The sequence below is a fragment of the Anoplophora glabripennis genome, unplaced genomic scaffold (genome assembly GCF_000390285.2).
Source record: "Anoplophora glabripennis isolate ALB-LARVAE unplaced genomic scaffold, Agla_2.0 scaffold1530, whole genome shotgun sequence".
Classification (NCBI taxonomy): Eukaryota; Metazoa; Arthropoda; class Insecta; order Coleoptera; family Cerambycidae; genus Anoplophora; species Anoplophora glabripennis.
In genome coordinates, this window is record NW_019417649.1 from 9,185 (window position 1) to 31,744 (window position 22,560).

Sequence of the window (22,560 nt, forward strand, 5' to 3'; positions counted from 1 at the left end):
TTTTTTTTAGTTATTATTTTATTTGAGTAAATTTAAATGGTAACAATGAATAAACAAAACATCAAGGATTTTATTTTTGTCCTTACGTTTGTTCTACACGTTTTACTTTTAAAGATTTCAGTACCTAAAAACGCCAGAAATTTCACTATTTCTCGGCCAGGAATATGGCCACCTTCAAATATATTAAAGATAACTTATGAAAGTGCAGAATTGTTATAAAAGATTTAGAGTAATGGCTTATGACAAAAGTACCACAGTATTCTAAGTCATTGAGGTGAATATTTTATTAAAAACACTTTTTTAGTTCTCTAATTCCTATAAGATTAAAAATAATTTGTCAATTTGGCGTCGTCTCTTGTGAAAATAGAGTTTGGATATTGCTTTCTATTGTTCTTCTATTTTACGTACAAAACGTTTTTTTTTTTATATTGATTATCAAAGTTTTGTTCGGGTAGAGTAAATATAGAAAACACGACAATTGTTAGTAACTTTAATTCCTGAATAATTCACAAAAACAAATTGATAATACACTGCAAATAACCTGAAATTTAATCTTACAAGTATTTATTTTCATTCTCATTTAAATGTTGGTTCAATAACGGCTCGTACTGTCAGTTCTTGAATCTGAAAAAAAATAAAGATTTAATACAATGTTCTCATACGTAGGTACACAACGAATATTTAAATACGATATCCGAAATGCAATAGTAGATAACTTATATCTGAATATCGTAAATATGATGATCCAAAAACTCTAAATCACGAATTTTGATATCCACCATCAAATCGAAGGTTTAATTAGAACTTAACACAGCATTGTGAATCGTTAAAGTTGATAAGTTCATGTATATATATATTTTTTAATCAAGCTTTTAGTGACGTCATTTTATTTTCGTATTCTACTCAGCAAATCCTTTCACTTGATACCCATAACATGGGGGTGCATAAAAATAAACTGGCCCGTTATCTTTGGAAGTCCGCCATATTGGATTTAGAATGACGTCACTTACCTAACCATGCATTGTCATCCAAACTACATAAACGTGTATGAAAAATTTCAGCTCAATCGGTTTTAACTGTTTTAAAATTCATTTGCAAGATTTGACTCATACTAACAAAGAAAAAGAAACCTTGTAATAAATAAAAGCTTGTAAAAAGCTTTTAAAAAAATGTTACCTGTACATGTGGGGGGGTTGACAGGGCGTAAATAGTGGCATCGGCAATATTCTCAGGTTCGATTATCATTTTGTCTTGAATATACCCTTTAAATTGCTCGGTGTTCCTGAAACTGTCTGGTATTATTTCCGTGTCTACAGGTCCAGGACTGAGGTTCTAAAAAATTCATAAAAAATATTAAAATGTTGTTTCTAGGCACACTATTATACAGTGTCTCGAACCAAACTTATATCAAAATGGTAAAAAAAGTTATCATCAGTATATGTTCCAAAAGTCACATTACTAGGGCTGCCGCTGCCTCATAATGCTTTTCACGTTCACGTTAGTATACTGTTGTCTTTGTTATCGTGCTATCCGTTGGCGTTTATGGTGGTGTAATGTAGACAATTTAATTTGTTGCTTTTTAATAAATAATGCGTACGTCTATGTCCCGGGGCTCTGTTCTGACAGCCTTACATATTATAAGTAAAACACACCTAGGAAATATTAACTAAAACTGATTATTATACGATGCAATTTGCACAATTTTGTTTACAACAAATTTTCAGTTTTCTTAAAAGAATTAGAAAGTATTTTTAGGTAAAAATATACTTCTGAGAGGAGAATAGTCTTTTTAAGGAAACTGAATTGGAGGGAGAGAAGATGTAAGCGAAAATATCCAATTCTGCAGATAAACAGTCTAAAACAGACATTAATGCAATTTCCGTCGATTACCTGACAAAATCCGTATATATTGATTTGGAGCTTATTCCGGAGAAAAATTTTATCAAAAATAATAAAGTAATGTATGAGCAATAAATGAATAAAACAGCATATTTTTCCAAAACAAGGCTTCATATGAAAAAGCTCTAAGAGGCATTTTATGTCAGGTAATAAATGAAGATTACAAAAAAATCATAAAATTAAAAATCTGCAGTGAAGTGCATGTTCCTTTTTTAAATAATTGCCTACACGCACGCCCCTGGTGATTGGATTATTAATATAAACTTTTATAAACAGTTTGAAACGAGCCCTGTGAGATATATTAGATTACTTAGGAAGTACCCTGTATAACAGGAACCGGAAGAGATGATTTACTGAGATGTTAGTTGACCCCCAAGATCATGTGAAAAGCTGACAATCCTCATCTGAAAGAAAACATAATTGGGCAAATCACCCAAATTGAATCACTTTATATGATCACGTAATGGAAACTTTTGGTAAAGGAAAGAAGGCTTGTAGAGCTGCAAGGGGTGGTCATTCATTTATCTGACAATCCCTTCCATTATAAACCTGCAACATGTTCACTTTAATATTCAATAAAGATATCTAGTTAAATTTGAACACCCCCATATGTCGATATTCAAACTGCTCACACTGAATCACTACATATTATACGACAAAGTCCTCCGCCGCGTCTGTCTGTCTGTCTATTCGCGATAAACTCAAAAACTATTGCACCGATTTTCATGCTGTTTTCACCAATGGATAGAGTGGTTCTAGAGGAAGGTTTTAGTATATAATTTGTTAAATTTTTGTATACATTAACGATGTTTGTTGAAGGTGTCGGAAAAAATAAGCCGTCTGGGAGCTTTCAACGAAAACGCTGCCTAAACCCTTTCAGATATAACAAAATGGTGGTATTGTGTATCTTATATAGGTCTACAGAAAAGTCCGCGATTGTAATACTTTAAAAAATGGGCAATTATAAAGCGGTAATTAGAAAGCTATTTACACAAATACGGTATTAATCCTTATCATTTTAAATACGTTAGTTGGCTTGAGCATTTCATGAAGATTATTTTTCCCTTTCCACCATGCAAATTAAATGAATACCTTAGGAGATATAGCAAAATCAAAATAATGCGCAACGAAATTAATTTAGTGTCACCGTGATTCGAAAGTTTATGTAGTATATCAATGTATGGTGGAATTGTGTATCTTTTATATGCCTACAAAAAGGTCTGCGATGGCATATGTCTATATGTTAAAGATAACATACTACCTATTGTTGGAGCCAAATAAAATTGTCATTTATTTGTATTTACTACTTTACTTCGACTTTTTCATAAAATATAAATATTCTGAGTGGACTGTATACATAGCGAGCAACACCAACCTGTTGCTATAACTTAACATAACATTCTGATTTCTGATCGCCTCCGCGCAGGAAGGCAGACTTGCTTCCAGCGCCTGCGCACTTGGCTCATATGCATCCACGCTGGCACGCAAGTTGTATTATACAGCGTGTTTAATTAAACATGACAAATATTAACTTATATTAAACACCTATATCCATTTTAATACTTTAAAAAATTGGCAATTATAAAGCGGTAATGTAAAAGCTATTTACACAAATACGGTATCATTTTAAATAAGTTAGAGACTTTAAGCATTTCATGCACATTATTTTACTTTTTTACACCATATAATTTAAATGAATATCATAGGAGTAATCGCAAAAAAAATTACGGACGCGAGAATCAAATTCAAGCGCCTCGCTTCGCTTGATGCGATCGCCGACCCCCCCCCCGCACCGTCTTGCCTACTGTTTAGCTAATAAGCCGAACGATAACGCGCGCGTGATCCTTTAATAAACTGACCTGGAGCGAATGGAGGTGACGACTGACGACTGTGTTTTCTTTTTGGGTGTTGTTGGAAAGTTATAATTGCGTTCGATATTTTAAGGTCACATTTTTGTTTTGTATTTGTTGTCTTTAGGTAGTCGGAACATAAATAGATACTTGCAAACATACTTTTATTTCATTGAGTTTTAATAATTTGTTTGTTTTTTTCTTATTGTGAATCATTTAAAACTTCATAGTCGCATTTTTGTTTCGTGTTTGTTTTCTTTAGGTAGTTAGATACCTAACTACTTCCTTATTAATTAAAATTGATAGTCCTGAACACAGGTACTTTAATTTAATTCGTTTTGTTTTCACATTGTTGATAGTTAACTATATTGTTTTAAATTTAAAGGTTTTGTTATTTTTAGTTTTGAGTTCGTTTGTTGTCTTTAGGTATATAGATATATCGTGAATTATTTTAAAATATTAATATTAGGGTCGCATTAGATGAAAGATGATTGATTTTTTGTTTGTTACGATTTAACTCAAAAACTACTCAACCAATTTTACCGAAAGCTACGTCTCCTAGGAGTAACATAGGCTATTTTATATTTGTTCGTGCGAAGCCGGGGCGGGTTGCTAGTCATTAATAAAAATGTTATAATAATTGTTTTATGCTTATACTGTAAACCGTTCGTTTGTTTTGCTTCTACGATTTGAATAAATAAATAGATCAATAATATTACCGTAATCTTTATTTTTGACTTCGAATTGAGAAGTTCCAGTCTCAAAGTCTCTGCCAAGGCTGTCACTGCGAATTTACTGGCGGGATATACGTTCAGTCCTGGGAAATCGATAACTTGGTGCCCGGCGATACTGTTGATGTGTATTATGTGACCGTCCACGTTGTTGGCTTTCATATCCCTTATGGCTTCCCTCGTAGCTATGGACAAACCGAGGACGTTGACGTTGATGATGTTTTTCCAAATTTCAGTGTCTCCGTCTGCAAGAGTCGTGTGGCCACCGACACCAGCATTGTTGACCAGAATGTGTACTGGACCCAGGTTTTCTTTAATCCACTTAAAGGCGTTCAAAATGTCTTCTTCTTTGCTTACGTCCGTCTTGACGGGGTATAGTTTACCTTTCTTGCCAGAGAGCTTTTTGGCCAAAGCCTCCAAACGGTCTTTTCTTCGTGCCAGTGCTGCAACCTTTTTAAAAATGAATTATTACAAAACTTAATCTAAGAAATATTTCATAATATCACAATAGAGTTGTTTTTTTTAATATATGTGTCTTTGATAACCAAATGAAACCTAGTATAGATCTTCAGATAATACACCGTGGAAATCTCTTGGAAAAATAGTATTTTTCTTCCCTGTGGGAGATACAGAAAGATTATAAAAATCATTCTAGTGCTATTTTAAAATAAGTTGCATGCGTCTGAAGGAGTATTTCAAATAGCTCAAAAAGGGATCTTGTCCCATTCTGTGTAACGTATACAGGGTGACATAGAAAAGAGTACATTGCATAGTGCCACACAATAGAGGACACTAAAATAAGAAAAAAAGTTCCTATGAACATGGGTCTGCAAGGCCTTCGGTTAAAAGATACGGGGTGTTGAATTTTATTTTTGTTTGGGTTTTTTTTTAATATCTTTAGCCAGAGACGCAAGAAATGGATAAAATGTGGTATACAGTTTTTTTTTTATCATGCTAAATTCAAATATGATCTTAGTTTTGTGATTACTGATAGAGGGCGCTACATACAGGGTTCCATATCTATTGAATCGGTCCTAACTTTTTTGCTATACACTGTATGTCATTTTCGACTGAAAAAAATTTGTTATCCCTTCTTTATACGTAAGAAAGGTATACCTTGTCCAAGTCGCTAGAAGCAATGGTTCCAGTACAAAAGCCGACAATGCACGCAAATTATTCAAAAAGCGCCAAAGTAACATTTGCAAAAACAATGATAAATAACAATTAAATAATGTGTCATAATGACACTTGTCAAACTAATATAATAATTGTTAGAGGTATTTTGTGTTCTTGATTAAGTTTTTCATTGGTTTTCTCACTGATTATTCAAAATTGCTTTCAAAAATGGTTCGCTACACTTTTGAAGAATACAGGGACATGATTATGTGTTACGGCGAAGCTAGATCAAATTCTTACGAAGCTCAACGTATCTATCGAGAAAGATATCTTTTAAGACAAGTTCCTAATGTTCGAACATTTATTGATGTGCATAGGCGTTTGGGAGAAGATGGCTGTTTTAGAAAACCAAAATTGAATAGTGGGGTTTCCAGAACTGGTCGCACTGTGCGAAACGAAGAAACTGTTTTACGAATGGTAGAAAATAATCCGAGAACAAGCACCAGGAAAACAAGTTCAGCGGTGCGAAACCTTAACCGTGAATCAGTTAGACAAATTTTCAAAGAACAACTTCTTCGCCCATATCATTTCCAAAAAATTCATTCACTATTGGAACATGACTTTGTTCCTCGTGTACAATTTTGCGAATGGTTTCAAAACCAAAGAGAAAACATTATTTCATCAATTTTGTTTACTGACGAAGCTAGTGTTAGTCGTGATGGTATTCTGAACCTACATAACATGCACCATTGGAGTGATGAAAATCCTCATCAAACTATAATTCGGAGTCACCAATATGGGTTTTCTATTAATGTGTGGGCAGGTATAATCGACAATTACTTAATTGGCCCATTTCGATTGCCCAATCGATTGACAGGTGCAGTTTATCGAAATTTCTTGGAGAATGATTTAAACACATTATTAGAGGATTTCCCATTGGCCATTATTGGAAGAATGTATTACATGCATGATGGGGCGCCAGCTCACTTTTCTCGAGTGGCCAGAGAATATTTGGACAGGAGATTTGGAAATAGGTGGATTGGTCGAAGGGGGCCTGTACCCTGGCCAGCTCGTAGTCCCGACCTTAATCCCCTAGATTTTTCATTTTGGGGATTTATGAAAAATGAAGTTTATGCTGTAGAAATACATAATGAAGAACAATTATGGATAAGAATTATGGAATCGGCAGATAGATTTCATAATAACCTAGGAATATTTCAAAGATGCCGTCAATCATTAAGAAGAAGAATGGAAAAATGTATTGAAGTACAAGGGCAACAATTTGAACATCTTCTGAAAAACTTAATGTTTTGTTTTAATTAATCATATTTTTCATCATACCATTAAAATTTAATTGTTGAAGTATTTATCAATGTTATTGCAAATAAAAAAAAAATTAAAATTCAACACCCCGTATCCTTTAACCGAAGGCCTTGCGGACCCATGTTCATAGGAACTTTTTTTCTTGTTTTAGTGTCCTTTATTGTATAACACTATGCAATGTACTTTTTTCTATGTCACCCTGTATAGGACAGTAAAACCTCTGTTAGTGACCACCTGTGTCAGGCGACCACTTCTACATAACGACCGATTTTGAATTCTCTGAATTTACAAATGAAAAGAGTTGTTTTTGAACCCCCCAATAAGGAGCCTTCTCTTAAAGGACCGCGAGCATCAATCTACTGGATTTTCCACCAGACACAACAATGCTAAAACTCCTCCCATTAAATCCTTCTTAATCCAAGGGAATCTGGTTTTAATTTTAGTGCTATCCTGAATATTTAGGTGTTAAGGTACATATAATCACACATTTTTAAAGAAAAAATTGATGCTATCAACGAAAGTGCGAAAAATGGTTTGATTACTGGGAAATTGGCTGAAAAATTTCAAGTAGGCAAAACTCAAGTGACAATATTACTACAAAATAAGGAAGTTAAAAATGTCTGTCAACAAGGTGGCAACACTGAGCAAAAAAGAACATTTTCTAAAACCAATAATTCAAGCAAAAGCCCTTGAAGTTGCTTAAAACTTAGGACTAAGCGACTTCAACACATCGAATGGGTGGCTAAAAAAATTTCGGCCTAGATACGATATTACCTTCAAAACAATATGTGGCTAATGTTTTATATTGTATGTATACTTTAAATTTAGTGTATGAGTAATTTTATTCTTTACAACAATGTTAAAATTATAATTTTTATTGACAAATAAACCATGTTAAACGTACATCAAATTATAATGTATTATCTTTTGAACTACCACCTCTCTCTAGTGACAAATTTTTGATTCCCCTATGTTGATCGGTATTAGAAAGTGAAGTAATTTCGTAATATTGATTTGGCGTAGTGTTAAAGTTAAAAATTTATTTTTCAATTTTGAAATATAAATATTATTTTGAATGAAAATGATTTCTTGAACTTTTGTCGTCAATAATGGTGCTTTCCGTTGCCCAAATTTAAGAATTTTTTTCTTATCTGAATACGATGTGGTTTTAAAGATACGTAGTATCAGCAGATTAATCAGAATACAGATATCGCTGAATAAATAAGAACATACTTCAGAAAACGTACCTAAAAATGTATCGGGGCACATAGATGTACAAATGATTTTGATATCAATATCTTAAAAAATAATAAAGATTGATATTGATCTTCAAATTTTTTTGATGTTCTAAAAAGTAATTAAAGACAATAATATGCTATAAAACATTGTGATACTATTGCAGAAAACGATACTTACTAAATACGAAGAAATAGTCATTCTCAAGCTATTAAACATGATACAGCGCTTTTATAATATAATTAAACAATTTCACCACAATGAGATATTATTTTTTTGTTCACACCAATTACAAACATTACTAAACAAACGATTAGATATTTTTTCAAGGTTGTAAATTCGTATGTTGAAATATTATAAACGTACCTTAAGTCCTTTTTCGACCAACGCCTCTGCGATAGCAGCTCCGATACCGGAACTAGCTCCAGTAACTACGGCCACCTTACCGATCCAACGATCCATGGACAGCACCATTGTAGAAGGAATGTTACAAGTATCCTGCAAGTCACTGAACAGAAATGTATACTTTGCTTTTATTTATGTAACACTGTACGAGCTAAAACTATGGAGGTGGGGATAATTATTTAGGATTAGATTACGTCATGTTGTGAAATAATAATATTTAACTCAATTTGTTGTTTGTGTCCAAGATGATACAGCTATTTTTCTATAAGAGAATATCATCCTGTCATTAAATATAATCTTATTAATGATAAAATAGATAAAACTGTTTTATAGTGGCTAATTGAAAGTGTTACTTGTGATAAAATATTGAAATGTATTTTTTTCGCATCTACATAAAAAACCCATTATTTTGACTGGAATACGCGTTTATCTATATATCGAGGGCGAGTAAAGGCATAATGAATTATACCAAATGTCGAGATACATCGTGTTGAAATTAAAAAAATATTACATTTGTTCAAAAATATCTGAACAGTTGCAGAACTTCAAAAAATACGTGAAAACCAGTGGAAATCTGCATACTGCTTATCTGAAGAGTGAATCGAGAGGATTTAAAGCAAAAAAAGCTGCAGTATTGGAAAGAGCACATATTGAAGAATTTTTGACTGGGGCTTCCGATAAAGAATATTTAATGATTAAGGTAATATCTCTTTACCTTTTACATGTTAGGAATATAGTAAACTTTGAATTGTTTTAGGTTGCCCTAATAATGGGGGCTTCTGGTGCCTGTTGATGCTGCGAATTGACAAAATTGAAAATTAGTGACATACAGGACGTTGGCAGTTACCTACTTGTTTCAATACCTAACACCAAGACGGACATTTCAAATTTACAATTATAGAAGAAGGATTGTTGCGTGAATGCTATTGAAATATGCAGAGAATATTCTGAGCCCAATTCGCCTTACACAAGACAGGTTCTTTTTAAGATATATCAATAAAAATGTACTTCTCAGCTTGTTGGAATCAACAGATTGGCGAAGGTACCGACAATAGTTGCTCCATTCCTGAATATTGCAAATCCAGAAGCATATACTGGCCATTGTATGAGGCGCACTTCAAAACTTTATTGGCCAATAAAAGTGCTGATTTTACAACCATCAAACGGCAGGGTGGACGGAAGAGCTTCTCTGTAGCAGAAAGTTATATTGAGGAGTCTATATCTAACAAATTTGATATTCCAAGGAAAATCCAAGGAAAATATAGCTGTTTCTTAAAAGAGACATCCGTAAACCTGTGCAAATTCATCACAAGCGTTCCAAAAGCGATGGCAACAGTGCTACAGGGGTTGTTATTAACGGAAAGGAAGTTAAACGTCCTATCTTTCTTGATACCATTGTTCCAGATCGTTTTTTCTTTATTGTTTGCGTATTAACTGGATTAAAGTAAAAACTGTTTGCATTTTTTTCTCTAAAATGCATTTTTGAGGAGTTATATGCATTAGAATGGTTAAAAATTGGCTGCAACTCCACAAGGAGGCATTTTAGAAAAAAAGTACAGGAATAAAAGTTTTTAGGAAATTTTTTACCATTTAATTTTGCAGAGATAATAAGAATTTGAATTACACTGATTTTTCCATTTCATGTGGAAAATGATCTTCCCGATATTGATAACGAAAAATGTTTGAGCACTTTTGGGAGCATGTATATTGCAAACTTGTGGTAGAAGCGGATGAAAACTATATAAGGCAATCTTTGGAAACTTTAATACCTCAAAAAATTCACTATAAACAGATATTTAATTGGTAATGACAAAAATTTTCTGTCAAGTATTTCTTTTCAAGATTTTTTAAAAAGTAGCTTCAATAACGGATCGCACTGTCAATTGTTGGATCTGAAAAAGAAAACAAAGATTGAATACAATGTTGCCATATCTACACAAAAAGTAGTTACAAATTTCCAAAATTTATAGTTAAAAGCAATACAAATTAACTGGGTTATGATTTGATGATTATAAATAAAATGACCCAAAAACTCGATTAAGATCCGAAACAAGAATTTTGATAGCCATCTCAAACTGAAGCTTTTATTAAACTTTATTAATCAGAAGATCGTGAATCGTTAAAGTTAAAAAAAAGTTACCTGTACGTGAGGAGGTGTCGATAGGGCATAAATAGTGGCATCGGCGATATTCTCAGGTTCGATTACCATTTTGTCATGAATATACCTTTTAAATGTCTCAGTATTCTTGAAATCTGGTACCAAATTCGTGTTTGCAGGTCCAGGACTGATGCTCTGAAAATTCGTAAGAAGATTTCTTTCAATTTCTATTTTCTATTTTTCTATTTATTTTTATTATATTTTCTGCATACTTCGTTTTCTATGGCATATAAGATTTTTTACTACGATGTATATTACTTATGCTCCATTTTCATTCCGATGAATTGGCAGCATTGTGCAGGATCAAATCCATTACAAGTATATGAAGAGTGTGTAGCTGAGACTGTGCGCAAATTACTTGGAATTTACGGTAGAAGGAACGCCCCGAATGAAATAACTTTGAAAAGATTACTTGCTAAATTTGAACAAACAGGTCCGATTGCAGACAACAAAAAAACAGACTGACCTAGTACAGGCCGTTCAGCTGAAAATATTACTATGGAGAGTGATAGTGCGCTGTTGGTCATTGCTTTTAATCATTTCAAAAAGTACAATGCAGCAGATTTTAATAAAAGATTTGCATCTGTATTCTTCAAGGTTCAGCTAACCTAGAAACTGAAGCGACCATTTAAGGAGGTTTATCGGGTACGGAGGTCCGTCTAAAGTCTAACGAAAGTTTCTGTAGATTCGCTAATGACTAAAGTAGAAAGCCTTTAGATTTGGCAACGTTGCACTTGGCTGGCGCGCTCGGCTTGGCGTTTGCTCGCTCCCGTTTGATCATTCTGTGATCCACCTGCGAATTTCAAATAATACGCTACATCGAGACCGCGGCGTTGTCGCTATCACGCATATGGAAGATAAGTTAGACAACGACAGCAGTTTGAAGGAGAATTATTATAAATTATGTATCTTACAAGTACCTAATCGATTTCTACAAGCTGTCATACGGTTCCTTAGATATCGGTTTCCTATTTATACAAGTTGCTGTGGAAACTGTTCGTCAATTGTTGCGTATTCTAAGTGAAAAGATCGAAAAAATCTGCGTTCTCATAAGACTCTGTACTAAATCGTGAAAAATTATTTTATTAATATCTCGTCTCTTAGGTATCCAAACTACTCATCATTTTTATTTGAGGATTTTCTTCATATTAATAAGCTTATATTAATTTTTTTATGAATATTTTTTGGTCAATTCCAAATTCCTTAATGCTCCAAACATTCGTTGATTTGATGTTAGAGAATCAACAAGTGGACGGTAATTTAGCGACGAGGTGCATTTCCATCTAGGGTAAGTGAACAAGCAAAACGGTCGAATTTGGGGCAGAGATAATCCTCAGGTCAATCAAGAACGACCATTGTACGAGTATATCCAAAGAGTGTGGTGTGGATTTTATGCTGATGGAGTGATTGGTTTGTTCCTTTTTGAAAACAAAGCTGGACTATGGAGAACGATATGGAGAGTTGCTATTGTATTTTTTGTGGCCTCATTTAGATGGGATGGATTTGGATGGCATGTGGTTTCAGCAGAATGGTACCACTTGCCATACGGTTACGCCAGAAATTCAATGGACGACTCATCTCACGTAACAGTGAAGTGACTTGGCCACCAAAATTATGCGATCTAATGCCACGTAACTTTTTCCTTTGGGGATTCGTAAAGGTCAAAAGGTGATACAGCATTTTATTAAAAGAACTCAGGTATGCCAAATGAGTCGTGAAGGATATCTGTCCGATATCCTCTTTCATATTTAATAGCAATGTCTACCTCTTAAAAACATGTACAATTTTTGGTTTTAATTAATAAAATCTTTTTTCCTCGTGAAATTTAGCATTTCTTTTGGGATACGCTTAAGTTCTGGGTTTGCAAAACCATTAGAATGTTTAACAAATTTTGATACACACAGTTACGCAGCAATTTTATAGCAAAAGGGTATCTAAAACATTTTTCATAACTTTCTTCTCATTTCGAGACCAACATTGCTCAAAACGAATAATTAATACAAATATTACAGTAAAGATTTTCTGATAATAGTTTTGAAATTGTGCCGATACGATAAGTCGATAAAATATTACCGTAATCTTTATTTTTGACTTCGAATTGAGAAGCTCCAGTCTCAAAGTCTCTGCCAAGGCTGTCACTGCAAATTTACAGGCAGGATATACGTTCATTCCCGTGAAATCGAGAACTTGATGCCCCAAGATACTATTGATGTGTATTATGTGACCATCTACTTTGTTTGCTCTCATATCTCTTACAGCTTCCCTCGTAGCTATGGACAAACCGAGGACGTTGACGTCGAGGGAGTTTCTCCAAATTTCAGTGTCTCCATCTGCGAGTTTTGTATGTCCAAGTATACCAGCATCGTTGACTAGAATATGTACCGGGCCCAGGTTTTCTTTAATCCATTTGAAGGCGTTCAAAATGTCTTCTTCTTTAGTTACGTCCGTTTTGACGGGGTATATTTTACCTTTTTTGTCAGAGAGCTTACTGGCCAAAGCCTCCAAGCGGTCTTTTCTTCGGTCCAGTGCTGCAACCTATGGAAAAATTAAATATTACAAAACTTAATTTACCAGAAATATTCCACAACAGAACATAAGGTGGCCACTTTTACCGTGTACACCATTGATATCCTTGAAGTAGAATATATACAGGGAGAATTAAATTACAAAGTTGCATATTTTTATGCTATTTCCAATTATGAAAAGAAACTGGAGGAAAGTTGTTGCCCGTGGCTTTTTTTTTCTAGGTGGGCCAGAAAGAAAAAAAAGCGCCGCAGGGAAAATTTTTTAAATTTTCAAGGTCAAACGACTAAATGCATCTGGAAATTTTTAGTTGCAATGACAATATTATAGAAAAACTGATGTTCACGAGCAGGATTTTCTTTCATATTTTATAAAAAATAATACGCAATACGCAACTATTTGGATAGTTTATTAATCCGCTCTCAAATAATAAATAGGAATAAATTTCCACCTCATTTTTTATTATGGAGATCTTCGTCTATAGCCCTACTATAACCGTAAATTAAAAAATTATTTTATTAATAATAATATCAGAACTTTAAAAATTGTATTTACAATAAAATTAAGTAACTGAAGAAAACAAAGTGATATATTTACCTAATAATTAATAGGTTAGTTTAGGTTAGGTTAGTTTTAATTATAATTAACAAAATTGTTCCTAATGGGTTTATGAATATTAAAAAATATGAAAACAAATTTTCATAAGGTAGCCAGCCAATTTATCTATTTACATATAAAACGACGCCGCCAGCTTTTCATTTGCCTCCACTTTTAACAACATTTTTAAAAACATAGTGAATGTTTTTGTAAAACAGGTTTATTCGCCCGTCTTTTAAATTTTCTTTTCTAAAAAGTATCTTTCTACCGAGCCACTTGTTGCAGGAATTGTTAAAACTGGGAAAAACAATCTATATTTTCCGAAAATACCATTTTACATTCCTTGTATAATATTTCTATCGTTTCTTGAACTTCTAAATTACGAAATTGTTCGTCTCTGTACAAAATATTAAGTTTGTTTTCCTGAGAGTTGTTCGTTCTGTTCCGTTTTCAAGATACACTCTGTATATGAAGTAATGAAGTAACTTTTGAATTAAATAAAATATTTTTTGCAACTTAAAATATATCATATCGTTATATCCACTTGGCATAGTGTTAAAGTTAAAATTAAATTAAAATAAATTTTATTTTCCGTGAAAATTTTTTCTGGACTTTTTGTCTTGTTAATAATAGCATCTTCTAATATCCAAATTTTATAATTTTTTCTTATTTAATTTCTTAAGATATGGTTTCTAGGATACGTAGTATCAGCAGATTAATCTGAATCCAGAACTCTCTGATTAAATAAGAACATACTTAAGAAAATGTTTTTCAAAATGTATCGATGTATATACAGGGTGATTCACTTTTTATGATTAGGGTTTTAACCATCGATAGATCTCATCAAAATAATATCATTTTGAAGTATACACTTTTTCTTCCAAAGGCTTGCTTTTATATTAAGATCTTGAAAAAAATTTTTTTGATTTATTTTTTCTTAAACTATGAAAACCGTTTGTTTTATATTTAGTATGAAGTATACGAATGAGAAGCTCTATCGATTTTATAAATTTATTATTATTTTTATTATTATTATTATTATTATTATTATTNTATCATTATCATTATCATTATCATTATCATTATCACTATCACTATCACTATCACTATCACTATCACTATCACTATCGTTATCATTATCGTTATCATTATTATTATTATTATTATTATTAATTATGAAAATAGATCATAGGCGTCCACAGGGGGCTCTGATCATTCCTATTTTTAATATAATTTCTACGCCACTGGAAATTTTTCAAAATAAATATATTTTCTTACATTGCGGTTTATTCTACAGCAAAAAGGTCTGTTATTATTTTTAAATGAAATACTTAGTTTTTGAGAAAAATGGCTTCTTATGGATTCATTACAATTAGGTAAATGTATGTATGAAGTATGTATTCTACGACACTACAGTATAACCTCGATAATCCGAACTCATGTAATCCGAACGCTCGATAATCCGAACGCCGTTTTGGGAAAAATAAAAATAGTATGTAATCAGAATCGCTCTTTAACTGCTACAGTAAACAGAGCATCACCGTAGTAAACATTGCATCTTTAATTTTTTTAATTTTCTGTACAGTATAATTTTTGTGTGTGTACAGTACTGTACTTTCTGTGTGTGTAGAAGATTGTATACTAAAAATATTACTAAATTCATGTGCAATACATTACATAAAATATAGTTACCTTACTGTAGCACAGTAGTATGTATTTTATAAAACAAACAATTTTGTACCTTTAACAATACAACGTGCTCCTTATTTTATGGGAAGTAGTATGTCAGTGTTCATTTTTTGCATGCTACTATGCCTGGAAAGCACTTTGTTTGGTAATCCGAACGATTCGATAGTCCGTACCACCCCTGGTGGTCAAATTTATAATTAAGAAGAGGTCTAGAAAATATCAGTTATGTATAATATTTTAAAGTGACATCTAAAACTATCTTTTTTATTTTATCACTTAAAGAAACTGTTTAGGTGGTATAGATTTTTTGAAAAAAAGTCTCATGCTCCTTGGTGATATTAAGGCGGGTACCATTTAGGCGAGGCAATGAAGCACAAAAGTTCGGAATTTTTTCCATAAAGACGGATCGGAATGCGGTTTTTTGCATTCTCTTCCAAAAATTTTTTGTAAAAAATGTGGACACCTTGCATTTCTGAAAAACCGGAAATTGCATTGCTGCAGCCAAAAATGCATTCAAAAAATGCATTTTTTGAGACGCCTTTTGGAAGATTTCAAAACTTTGTAAATAAGAGTCAGAACTGGCCCAAATCGGGTACTCGGGGGTTTTCGAGGTCTCTGATCACGATTATGATGTTCAAATTGACCTCCCGAACACCTGGAGCTCAGGAAAGCCGATGAACGTCATCTCAGTGGGACTCTCCCACAAATCACGCGAGGAAGGAGAGAAACTCGGCGTCCGAGGGTTTTTTGGGTCGCTGAATTCAAATATGCCATCGTCGAACACCCCCCCGGACACCTGGTGCGCCCGAACCTGGACGTGAACCTCATCTAACAATATCGCCAAAAACAACTCAAAAATCATCGTAGGGGCATTTTTTGGGGCGCTTAATCCAAATTTCACGTCGAAAACGACCCCCTGTACATCTGCTGCACCGTAACCTGGGCCTGAACGTCGTCTCCGAGGGATTTCCTCACACAATCGAAGAAGACGAACCCAAAATCGTTATGGGGGGTTTTTCGGGGCGCTGAATCGGGATTTCACGTCGAAAAGTACCCTCCCAACACCTGGTGCACCCGAACTTTTATCTTGACATCGATGTCATTCCCATGAATGTCAACCAAACCTGATGTCTTAGAGACCGACATCAGTACTGCATCAGCTGTGTGGAATTGTTGATTCTAGTTAAATTATGTGAGGAGGAAAGAAATATAATGAATAGAAAGTCAATATTTATGTAATTGGCGGGCCCCAGGTGAGAGTTACCCATGAATGAATGTGTAAAATTATGAGACGATTTTTGGTTAGTGTTTGCGATCGCGGCTGGAAAACCCTCGGAGACGACGTTCAGGCCCAGGTTACGGTGCACCAGGTGTTCGAGGGGTCGTTGTCGACGTGGAATTCGGATTAAGTGCACCAAAAAACGCCCCTACGATGATTTTTGAGTTATTTTTGGCGATCTTGTTAGGAAAATTCTCGGGGATGACATCCACGTCCAGGTTCGGGCGCACCAGGTGTCCGGGGGGTGTTCGCCGATGCCACATTTGAATTCAGCGACCCAAGAAACCCCCGGGCGCTGAGTTTCTCTCCTTCCCCGCTAGAATTTTGGAGGAGCCCCACGGAGAAGACGTTCGGGGCCAGGTTGCGGTGCACCAGGTGTTTGCGGTGTCGTTGTCGAGGTGGAATTCGGATTCAGCGCCTCAAAAACCCCCCCATATCCATTTTCGGTTCGTCTTTTTCGATTATGCGAGGAAAACCCACGGAGATGAGGTCCGCGTCCAGATTCCGGTGCACCAGGTGTACAGGAGGTCGTTTTCGACGTGAAATTTGGATTAAGCGCCCCAAGAAACGCCCCCACAATGATTTTCGGGTTGTTTTTGTCAATCTTGTCAGGAAAATTCTCGGAGATGACGTCCACGTCCAGGTTCGGGCGCCGAGTTTCTCTCCTTCCCCTCGTGATTTGTGGGAGAGTCCCACGGAGATGACGTTCATCGGCTTTCCTGAGCTTCAGGTGTTCGGGGGGTCAATTTGAACATCACAATCGTGATCAGCGACCTCGAGAACCCCCGAGTACCCGATTTGGGCCAGTTCTGACTCTTATTTACAAAGTTTTGAAATCTTCCAAAAGGCGTCTCAAAAAGTGCATTTTTTGAATGCATTTTTAGCTGCAGCAATGCAATTTCCGGTTTGTCAGAAACACAAAGTAGCCACATTTTTTACAAAAAATTTTTGGAAGTGAATGCAAAAATCCGCATTCCGATCCGTCTTTATGGAAAAAATTCCGAACTTTTTAGTGCTCCATTGCCTCGACTAATTTGTGACAATGCTCCGTAACGTAACAACGAACATGTTACGGCCTGTTGCAAAAGGTGACATGGTTCGCTGCGAAAGTATGTGTGGTTTTGGTCGTATCATTCATTCCGTAACGTAACAAAATAAGGTTTCGAGACTACACAGGAACATAAACTCGCAGTATGAACCTGACTGCAATAATGGATTCGTCACTGCAATTGCAGTCATATATTTTTATTCATCATACAATTTTGAAGAATAAGAAACGGAAATCTCCGGAAATATTTTCTTTACTCCACTCCATGGCACAAACACAGAAAAATGTACTCTTCCTAGTCACTGCAGAAAACAGACTGACCCCAGACCATATAAAAAAAGACTGATGAAACAAAAAATAAGACAGAATCACATGTGCAACAGGCAACGTTACTGCCAAAAGGGTAATCCCGTCTCAACATGTGGCAGAAAGTACTGTTGCATCCCTTTGAGGCGACGACTAAAAACCGACAACTGATGGTTCGTCCCGGATTAGTTACTCGTGTCAAATTTGTTACACGTACCATGCAACAATTTTCCGTCTCCACTAGCTGTAACGTAACATCAGAGAACACTATATCAACGAGAAGCGACAGCAAGGCTTTCTGCGTTAACAGTTTTCGTATGCGCATGCGCGAATTGGGTTGTGTTGTTGTCAGTTGTCAGTGGCTGTCAGAGCCGTCAAATATAAATAGAAGAAACGAGTAATAGTTTTTTGGCGGTGGACAGTTGTGTTGTATAATGTTAATTGATAGTGGATTTATTTGTATTATATTTCGTTTCCATCTACAATTAGAATCAACTTGAAATCAATAAAATGCATGGTTATTATTGTGCTTTTCGCGATTGTTCATCGAAAACAGGTGAAGGATCAACCCTATTGAGATTACGTAAGGATTAGAAAGGTAATTATTTTAAGTACCTACCTCTAAACTGTAAATCAGAAAAAAGTATTTTGATTTTTAAAATAATATGGAATGTTTTCTTGTAATATGGTATTGCATAAGTACAGAGAATATCTTTAGGAGAATTTTTATTTTTGTTTGCAGTGCTCGAGTGTGGATAGAAACTTGCAATAGACTCGATTTATTGCCTAGGATTGTGGATGTATATAAGAATTATATGCTTTGTGAACACCATTTCGAAACCAAATATATTGGTAAAGGGAATGTAAGAATAACCTTATTGCCAAACGGAATACCTATACAGTTTCCTCAACTTAGAAATGGGCAAGAAGAGCTAGAGGCAAAAATTGTGGAAGATTGTCCCAAAGAAGTTATAGCATTGTCAGGTACCTATTTTTAAAAAATTATTTCAAATATTGCAGTAAAATATTATATCTGCTTAATAAATATATTAGTTGTAAAACATCTTGTTTTATTTTTTTATATATTGTACCTAATTTGTCTACATTTTACCACAGTTGTCCTTGTATTATATGAATAACGTTTGATACTGATGCAGTTCGTTCAGTGTACATCTATTCAAAAGTGTAACTTCTCTCAGTGTAAACGTTTGTGTTTCTGTCAAATCGGTCGACTCTAGCGTGACCACAAAACATCAAAGGAACCGCCGATTCTGTCGCTTCTCGTTGGTATTGTGTTCTCTGGTAACATGTTCGGTGCTACGTTACGGGGCATTTGACACAAATGGATACCCGCCTTTAGAATAACAATTGTCTATACGTAGTTTGACATATTTCCTCAGTCATTGATTTTACGTTGCATTATTAAATTGTTATTTTTATTTGTTTCTCAATATTAAATATTTTATTCTGTATTACTTTGTTTGAAAAACTTAACCATTTCGCATGAAATGAATCCATTAGAAGCCATTTCATTTAAAAATAGTAAGAGACCTTTTTGCTGTAGAATAAACCGCAATGTAAAAAAATATATTCATTTTAAAAAATTTCCAGTGGCGTAGAAATTATATTAAAAATAGGGGCAATCAAAGCTCCTTATGGACGCCTATGATTGATCTATTTTCACAATAATTTATAAAATCGATAGAGCGTTTCATTCGTACACTTCATACTAACTATAAAACAAATGGCTTTTATAGTTTAAAAAAAAAATAAATAAAAACCAAAAAATATATTTTTTTTTCAAAATCTTAATCTCTAAAAGAAGAGGAAGAAAAAATATATACTTCAAATTAACATTATGTTCACGTGATCTATCGACGGTTAAAGTCCTAATCAAAAAAGTGAATCACCCTGTATAATAATTAAACAATTTCTCCACAATGTAATGTTGGCTCCTATCATTTACAAATATTATTAAACAAACAATTAGGTATAATAATTTTCAAAATTATAAACCAGCATCAACACGACTTATAAATTAGTATTTTCACATTTTATAAACGTACCTTAAGCCCCTGTTCCACCAACGCCTCTGTGATAGCAGCTCCCATACCGGAACCAGCACCGGTGACTACGGCCACCTTACCAACCCAACGACTCATAGACAGCACCATTGTAGAGGGAATTTCACAAGTATAATACACGTCGCTGATCAGAAAAGTATACTTTGCTTTTATTTATATAATAATAGCACGAGCTAAAATTGCGAAAGTGCGGATAATTTTTTAGATTACGTGTTGCGAAATAATTTTAATCTCAGTTTGATATTTGTCGCCAAGACGATACAGCTATTTCTCTGTTCAAGGAGATTCTGTCGTTAGATATACCCACACATATCATTAATACGGGGTGATTCAGAACTGATCTGAAAAAAATTTTTGAATGTACCGGGTGGCCAACTAAGAACGGCCGCTGGCCATATCTCAGAAACGAATCATCGCACAGCTTTAGGAAAAAAATTACATTGAGGAAAGTGGTCCTGAAAAATCGCTGGAAAATGTTTGCTAGTTTCTAAAATGGCCGCTAGGTGGCGTAACAGCCACGACTAAATAGAATATTGGGATTTTCTCGATAGTTTAATGAATTAAGGGTAGGTGTTGAAAATATATGCAGTGTAATCTACACGCATTCGTAACTGTAAAATACAGTATGTACTGCAAGCTGCTATAGTGAACGCCACGCCGTTAATATATTTCTACCTATGGTGTCGAATGCGGTTAATTCCAAGAAAATGACGTATGGGTCTTCTTGGAATTCAATCACAACAAATATCATACGGCCTGTATTTCTTTTTAACAGAAAGGGGATTCTCGACAGATCCTACAGTCAGTTAGTAAATCCGAAATAATATTTTACAATTAAAAATTTAAATAAGAATTTGTAATAAAAATGTAAAAAAGTACAACTGAGAATAGATGTAAAACATAGAAAAGGTCTTGAAAGAGAGGTCAATCGGGCGGATGTGTGCAAACAGCTAGTGCATAATTATCTACGTTGTAGCGTTGTAGCTGCAAGGTGCAATCTTAGTTCGTTGTTTACTGTTAGAATTATGAGACTATTTTTCTATATAGGGTGTATTATTGAACTGGTAACGCTATACCTACGTCGTTGACATTTGTTAAGGAAAAATATCTTTAGCACCAAATCAAGATCAAGCAAATTTTTATATTAAATAAGAAGTCCCGCTCTCCTGCTTGTGTTGTGTTGTCTTTGATGTCAATGCCGCCGCGCGCGCCTCTAATTCTATGGAGTGGGGTAGAGGGCGTGGCATCGTGCACGCTGCGCGCTCGGCCCTGTACTATGCAATAATAAGAGTTGGGTATAATATGCCGCTGCGTCATCGATGACATTACTATAGTCTGTTTAGAAATGAAAGAGAGTAATAAAAGCTTATTATGTATGCAAATCGTAAATAAATGTAGTACTGGTGCGTATATTCAATATTTTTATATTATGTATTTTCCGTATAGATGAGGTGTACTTTTAAAAAAACTTTGTGTGACGGGTTGTACTAAATTGTAGCAGGTAGCTAAAATTTAATCCCCGACAATCCGTCTTTGTCTATGCCGCTTCAATTTCTCGGTCCATTTCTCTTATAAGTAAACAATATAAAAACAGCATTTCAAAACATGAGGCTACTTTAAGCATCATAACCGGGTTAAGAGGGTTTTTAGTAATTCAAATAAAATTATTCAATATTATTATCAAAATATTTATTTAAATTTAATGAATAGACTTTTATTCCACACAAAAATATATGTATTTTGAAAATTCAAATTATGGTGAGTAAATGTAGTGTTGTATAAATGTACAATAAAGAAAATAAAAAAGTAGGTATATTAAAATTCATCCTCTGAATATTCTGATGAATTATCTTCGTCTCCTAGATTGATAACGATAGGTTCCACAGTAACGTCAATTAAATTATCGAGTTCCCACATTTTCTCCTCTTCTTTTTGTACATGATGTATACATCTTTGCCAGTTATCTGCAGTTACTCGTTCCAAGGAATTTTTTAACAAAATTTTCACGTCACTTAATTTAAACGTCGTATTATTTCGCGCTACATCTCCTTTTACCTGCGCCCAGACTAATTCGATTGGGTTAAGTTCACAGTGATAAGGTGGTAACCGTAGTACCGTTATTTGGCGATTTGTTGCCATTTCATCGATAACATATTTTTTCTGATCTTTATTAAGATTGACAAGTGTCAAAAGTTCCTTTTTCACCATATTTGTTTCAAAAGAAATGTTTTTTCCGGATAACCATTGAATTATATCGGCTTTCCTCCAAGCAGTCGTAGGCGTCCGCTCGGTCTGCCGTGAATGGTAACTGGCATT

General features: G+C 34.4%; 2 protein-coding genes across 2 annotated transcripts; both read right to left on the minus strand.

The window, feature by feature from the left end:
* Window positions 1-474: 474 nt before the first annotated feature.
* LOC108915163 (farnesol dehydrogenase-like) lies at window positions 475-8,687 on the minus strand. Its single transcript, XM_018721128.2, has 4 exons — window positions 8,522-8,687; window positions 4,469-4,930; window positions 1,177-1,332; window positions 475-624 (listed from the first exon to the last, which is right to left on the minus strand). Exons 1-4 carry the CDS (start codon window positions 8,627-8,629, stop codon window positions 577-579), a joined length of 774 nt encoding a protein of 257 aa, XP_018576644.1. The 5' UTR covers window positions 8,630-8,687; the 3' UTR covers window positions 475-576.
* Window positions 8,688-10,302: 1,615 nt separating this feature from the next.
* Window positions 10,303-20,483, minus strand: LOC108915162 (farnesol dehydrogenase-like). The gene is made up of 4 exons (XM_018721127.2): window positions 20,227-20,483; window positions 12,792-13,253; window positions 10,701-10,853; window positions 10,303-10,452 (listed from the first exon to the last, which is right to left on the minus strand). The coding sequence occupies exons 1-4, from the start codon at window positions 20,332-20,334 to the stop codon at window positions 10,408-10,410; spliced, it is 768 nt and encodes a 255-aa protein (XP_018576643.1). The 5' UTR covers window positions 20,335-20,483; the 3' UTR covers window positions 10,303-10,407.
* Window positions 20,484-22,560: the final 2,077 nt, after the last annotated feature.

Coding starts and splice junctions, on each gene's coding strand:
- LOC108915163 (XM_018721128.2), bottom strand. CDS start 8,629: ATGGTGCTGTCCATGGATCGTTGGATCGGTAAGGTGGCCGTAGTTACT. Junction 1,333..4,468: donor AGTCAAAAATAAAGATTACG/GTAATATTATTG, acceptor TGAATTTTTTAG/AACCTCAGTCCTGGACCTGT. Junction 625..1,176: donor CAACCCCCCCACATGTACAG/GTAACATTTTTT, acceptor ATTTTTTTTCAG/ATTCAAGAACTGACAGTACG.
- LOC108915162 (XM_018721127.2), bottom strand. CDS start 20,334: ATGGTGCTGTCTATGAGTCGTTGGGTTGGTAAGGTGGCCGTAGTCACC. Junction 13,254..20,226: donor TGGTGGAACAGGGGCTTAAG/GTACGTTTATAA, acceptor ATTTTTCCATAG/GTTGCAGCACTGGACCGAAG. Junction 10,453..10,700: donor CGACACCTCCTCACGTACAG/GTAACTTTTTTT, acceptor TTTCTTTTTCAG/ATCCAACAATTGACAGTGCG.